Source organism: Lampris incognitus, chromosome 13, assembly GCF_029633865.1.
Source record: "Lampris incognitus isolate fLamInc1 chromosome 13, fLamInc1.hap2, whole genome shotgun sequence".
In the NCBI taxonomy this organism is placed as follows: domain Eukaryota; kingdom Metazoa; phylum Chordata; class Actinopteri; order Lampriformes; family Lampridae; genus Lampris; species Lampris incognitus.
Genome location: NC_079223.1, coordinates 4,852,521 through 4,858,520, shown reverse-complemented (window position 1 = coordinate 4,858,520; position 6,000 = coordinate 4,852,521). Strand labels below are relative to the sequence as shown.

Here is a 6,000-nt window from a genome sequence, read left to right as displayed (position 1 = left end):
CCACTCCATTACCGATAGAATACCAGCTGCCTGCTTCTGCTCTAAATAGTTCTTGCACAATTTGGAGGTGTGTTTAGGGTCATTGTCCTGTTGTAGGATGAAATTGGCTCCAATCAAGCGCTGTCCACTGGGTATGGCATGGCGTTGCAAAATGGAGTGATAGCCTTCCTTATTCAGAATCCCTTTTACCCTGTACAAATCTCCCACCTTACCAGCACCAAAGCAACCCCAGACCATCACATTACCTCCACCATGCTTAACAGATGGCGTCAGGCATTCTTCCAGCATCTTTTCATTTGTTCTGCGTCTCACAAACGTTCTTCTTTGTGATCCAAACACCTCAAACTTGGATTCATCCGTCCACAACACTTTTTTCCAGTCTTCCTCTGTCCAATGTCTGTGTTCTTTTGCCCATCTTAATCTTTTTCTTTTATTGGTCAGTCTCAGATATGGCTTTTTCTTTGCCACTCTGCCCTGAAGCCCAGAATCCCGCAGCCGCCTCTTCACTGTAGATGTTGACACTGGTGTTTTGCGGGTACTATTTAATGAAGATGCCAGTTGGGGACCTGTGAGGCGTCTGTTTCTCAAACTAGAGACTCTAATGTACTTATCTTCTTGCTCAGTTGTGCAACGCGGCCTCCCACTTCTTTTTCTACTCTGGTTAGAGCCTGTTTGTGCTGTCCTCTGAAGGGAGTAGTACACACCGGTGTAGGAAATCTTCAATTTCTTAGCAATTTCTCGCATGGAATAGCCTTCATTTCTAAGAACAAGAATAGACTGTAGAGTTTCAGATGAAAGTTCTCTTTTTCTGGCCATTTTGAGCGTTTAATTGACCCCACAAATGTGATGCTCCAGAAACTCAATCTGCTCAAAGGAAGGTCAGTTTTGTAGCTTCTGTAACGAGCTAAACTGTTTTCAGATCTGTGAACATGATTGCACAAGGGTTTTCTAATCATCAATTAGCCTTCTGAGCCAATGAGCAAACACATTGTACCATTAGAACACTGGAGTGATAGTTGCTTGAAATGGGCCTCTATACACCTATGTAGATATTGCACCAAAAACCAGACATTTGCAGCTAGAATAGTCATTTACCACATTAGCAATGTATAGAGTGTATTTCTTTAAAGTTAAGACTAGTTTAAAGTTATCTTCATTGAAAAGTACAGTGCTTTTCCTTCAAAAATATGGACATTTCAATGTGATCCCAAACTTTTGAACGGTAGTGTATATATACACAGACACACACAAAGTAATTTTATCAGATGGTTTTGGGGCATCCAGGTAGCGTAGCAGTCTATTCCGTTGCCTGCCAACACAGGGATCGCCGGTTTGAATCCCCGTGTTACCTCCGGCTTGGTTGGGCATTCCTACAGACAATTGTCCGTGTCTGTGGGTGGGAAGCCGGATGTGGGTATGTGTCCTGGTCGCTGCACTAGCGCCTCCTCTGGTCGGTCGGGGCGCCTGTTCAGGGGGAACTTGGGGGAATAGTGTGATCCTCCCGTGCGCTACCTCCGCCTGGTGAAACTCCACATTTTCAGGTGAACAGAAGCGGCTGGCGACTCCACGTGTATCGGAGGAGTCTGCAGCCCTCCCCGGATCAGCAGAGGGGGTGGGGCAGAGGCCGGGATGGATCGGAAGAGTGGGGTAATTGGCCGGATACAACTGGGGAGAAAAGGGGGGGGGTTATCGGATTGATACACTGCATTTCAACTAAGGCCACTAGATAGCGCTGTTTAATGTTGTGACTCAACTGACAATAGTGTACCATGTAAGTGCGACTTATACACTGAAGCGACTTGTGTTTTGGGTTTTTTTTTGTCCTCACAACAACGTGTTTTTTGCTGAGTGTGACTTATACTCCGATGTGCCTTGTAATCCGGGGAATACAGTAAGCCTCTGTGACAGTTAGTGTCCGCTGTGTTTGTGTTTTTTCGCACGCACAATCCTGAGCAACAGCCAAAATGAACTCACATCAGGAATACATGAAACGCTTTGCATTCTTCTTTGCTATTTGTGTTCTTATGTTTCCTGTCCATATTTTTCTTTTTCAATCTTCAAGGTTCAAGTTATGTCCTGTACTTTGGGGATGCGTACCATGTGTTTGAGGGCATAGACCTCGGCACACTCACTGATATCACAGTGAAGATCCAGACTCGAGTGGCCAACGGTACCCTCCTCTATGTTGACCAAGGACCAATGAGCAAGGATTTTTTTTTCATGAAACTCTTTATATTAGATGGAATCTTACAGGTAAGAACTCTGACGGATGTGTCTTGGTGTGTGCGTCTGTGTGTGTTGTAACCCTTACCTGCTGCTCCTGCAAGGGCAGTAGTACAAACATGTTGTGTGTAGTAGTGTATGATATCACAAAAACGCTGTTTTTCTCCTTCGAACGTTTCAGTATTCCTTTTCCTGTAATCAAGAAGAGGGGGTTATAAGGATCAATTCATCAATTCAGGTCAATGATGGCAAGGTTTATGTTATTAATGTCAGGTAGGTTGATCTTTATTTTCTATTTTTTGGGTGAATACAAGATATGACCATTTTATTTTCAGTTGCGTTGTCAAACTGTATGCTGTGTGTATTGCATGCATCGTCTATGTAATGGATCTAAACACAAACCACAACCAGATGTTGAGGTGAACTGTGTACAGTTGACTGCACGTGTTAAGAGGCTCCAGTGATCACGGACTTGATGTCTGTGGGTTTCTGGTCATGACGAGTGCTGGACTGAGAACACAAGTAATCCTGCACTCTGCATTTCAACTTCACATTAGAAAAGCGATAAAAAATGGAACGGCTGAATGCAGAGGACAAAATCAATTAAATGATTAATTCTGATGCTGTTCCATCTTGGTTTGTATTTGTTTCAAGCCCATAAGCAATTAACTTGTAGACCTATTCGGTTCACTCTGACAGGAGAAGGATTGTGTTTTAGTTTCTGGACCCAAAGGTTGCTACAGATGAGGTAGAGGTTTTCACGAGGCCTAACAAGGAGCTGGGGTCTCAGGGAAGCTGGTGGTTGGAGTTGGCTCAAGGTACAGATGTGTGTCCCGATTAAAGAACAGGGAAACGGACTTCCCCAGTTATGCTGCTTTAATTTAGGCCAGGGGTCCCCAATAGGCGGCCCGCGGGCCACGTCCGGCCCGTGACGGGTTGATTTATGGTCCGCGAGAATTTTTGGAGAAATGCCAGAAGGAAGAATGTTTTTTTTATTTCCCTACCAAAAAAAAAAAATTAATTTCTTAGTAAAAGTAAGGGTAGTAATATGTCGAAAAACCTCTGTTTAAATTATAATACCTGCAACGTATCGACACCGAAACAAACTAACGAACAACATGCTGCTGGAGGTTGAGTGGCCCGTGGCCCTAAAAGTGGCCCGCTATGAAAAGTAATTGGGGACCCTTGATTTAGGCTGTGGTCTGTAACAGTGATACACGCAAGGGGACGCTGTCAGTATATTAAGATCATCATCATATGCAGATAAGGACTATTAATCAGATTTATCAACAACAATTCACCGCTAGCATACCAACCCCCGTGATGCTTGTAAAGTAGAGAAATTACTGGCAGAGATGTGTGCAGTTACCGAATAATCGCGCCAACGTCTAGTTTGTTGCAGTTATAAATATCAGTACATACCTCTGAGCAATTACGCACAGCAATAAACAGAGGTCGTATAGGTGAATAGCGAAAACGAGAAGAAAAACACTGCCGTCTTAACATCAGCCGCACATACAAAAACTGAACTAGACGTCACGTGACCGGATCGTGACACGGCAGCCGATGTGTTCAGGGACGGTCTGTAAATAACAGCTGCGGAGAGTTCCCTTAGATGGAGCAGAGTAAACTGCCGCCATAACCGAGCAACCTAAACATAAGGCAGCGGACAGGAAGAACTATTACGCAAAATACTGTACACTTATTACTATGTAGGCTTTCTAACAAGGCCGCTGATGTTCGGGCGATGTCAAATCTGTGTTTACTTTATGGTGCAATGCAGTCGAGGGCTTTGTAACAGTCTTGAGATGAGGCCATTTCTTTACAGACTAAAATACTTTTTTATGTTATAGACTAATCTTAAAGACACAAATAGTTTGGACTTAAAAGTTTTATAACGGAAAAAATGATTTGTCCTGTGTGATACTTATTCTGAGAATTGCTTTTCAAGTCCAACGGCTGATTAAAGTGTCATGTTTCTTTTGGAAAACACCTTGCTTAAACCGTCCAGAGAAACCTGCAGGATGGCTAAGCAGCTTCTTGGGGGTGACAAAGCTCTGTCACTGGGTTTTGTCCGCCCCCCAAAAGAAAATTCTGAACAGCAGTCAAAATCAATTATTATGTACTATACCAGCCCCTAAGAGACCTGCCAGGAAAGAGAGCTGTCATAATTAGAGGGCACAGAGTATGGAGAAATGATTCCTGCCGTCGCAAAGCAAATTCTTTGTAATTGTGTGATGGTTGAGTCCGTCCATCTTTGTCTGATTTGACCCAGAGCTACAACAATATGGCCATCCTCTACGTCACTGCCCAGCTCATTATGGGCTTTTAATACATCTTCCCGTCACAGGCGATTTTCAATATGTTAAATAGAAATCCACTGGGGCTACCTTCTCAAGGACAGTGAGCACAGTGCCCGCTGGCTGTTGGCCAGGCCGCTCTGGCAGAGTGCTTCTAAATTAACCGCTTCTCCACACCGGCTCTGGAGGAAGGACTTACAGAGCTTCAAGTCGGTGCCCCGAGTGTTTAGAAAGCATATGCAACAGCCTGCAAAGTACAAGCTTAGCAAATCAGCCTAGATTGCTTCCTGGACCCCCCTAGCTTCTTCTGTAGGGGACGGGGGCTATGGGTAGACGCTGGAGAGGAGAGCGCATGTGCATCTGTGGTCAGAATACCCTCGAGCTGCAGAGACTTTATCCAGCATCTGCACCTTGGTAATGATCTGCTCTCCTCTGTTGTTCCAGATTGGATAATTAGTTTTTGAAAGGGATGAATGGCTGCAGGGTGATCCAAAATAGCTAATCAAAGACATATAAGATATCAAAAAAGAGGAGGGGGGGATCATTATCATCAATTGGTATTATTAAAAGTATGTATTTTAGGTAGCAAAATATGAGGATCCCTTTTCATTGAACTGTTTTTTTTTTCTTCTTCTTCTTTTTTTCCTTCACAGGCAGTACTTCACCCCATGTGAAGCAGAGGTGACTGTTCTTGGCTATGATAAAATCAAAAGCACAGCAAGTAATTACTGGTCAGGACTCATGATACAAAGAACAAACCACATTTTTGTCGGTGGTCTGCCCCAAAGATATCAGCCCAATCAGGTGAGACTGCAGCCTGACTGGCAAACTGCTGATATCACAGGATGGTGAAGTTGTGGTGACGTAAGATAATACAATCTTAATATAGGTAAAAAGAAAAGAATGTGGTTTCACATGGAACCGTGCCAAACTGCTCAAATTAAGAAAAAGAAGTTCAAAAAGTGTTGTTTTGGTTTGTTGTTTTTTTTTTTGTTCTTCTTAGGGAGCCAAGCCTTTTCACAACTACACTGGTTGCCTTGAAATAATTGAAATTAATAACCTCAAGGAATTCCACACATCCAATGCTATCACCAGCAGCAACCAGTGCAGGTAAATGGATATAAAAAAAACTCTTTTGGGAACAAGTTTTATAATCCAGCACAATTATTTTCCACAGTACATTTCTCAGTGACATCAACAAAGAGGCCTAAAGGCTTTATCAGCTCAGTAGACAGAAAAAAGCCGTGTTCACAATTATTATTTTGTGGAGTGGTATCTGTGAGACCATTTAAGGTAAGCAAATTTGGCAAATCAGGTCTGTCCTGAATCCATAAAAGAAAAAAAGCAATTAGGAAGTACCTTTAAAACCCCATTTTGCATACATTATCAGTTAATTAATGCATTAATTGCAGTACAGTTTCATTACATTCCTTCACAGATTTTTTTTTTATCCCTTCTCTGAGATCCCTTGCTTGTA

At 43.0% G+C, this 6,000-nt stretch overlaps 1 protein-coding gene across 1 annotated transcript in view; it reads left to right on the top strand.

Annotated features, from left to right (window-relative positions):
• The window catches only part of eys (eyes shut homolog), a 292,598-nt gene that overhangs the window by 177,767 nt on the left and 108,831 nt on the right, over positions 1 to 6,000 (top strand). Inside the window, 4 exon segments of the mRNA XM_056292252.1 lie at positions 2,063 to 2,253; positions 2,405 to 2,496; positions 5,177 to 5,327; positions 5,527 to 5,633. Coding sequence (XP_056148227.1) covers positions 2,063 to 2,253; positions 2,405 to 2,496; positions 5,177 to 5,327; positions 5,527 to 5,633 — 541 coding nt within the window.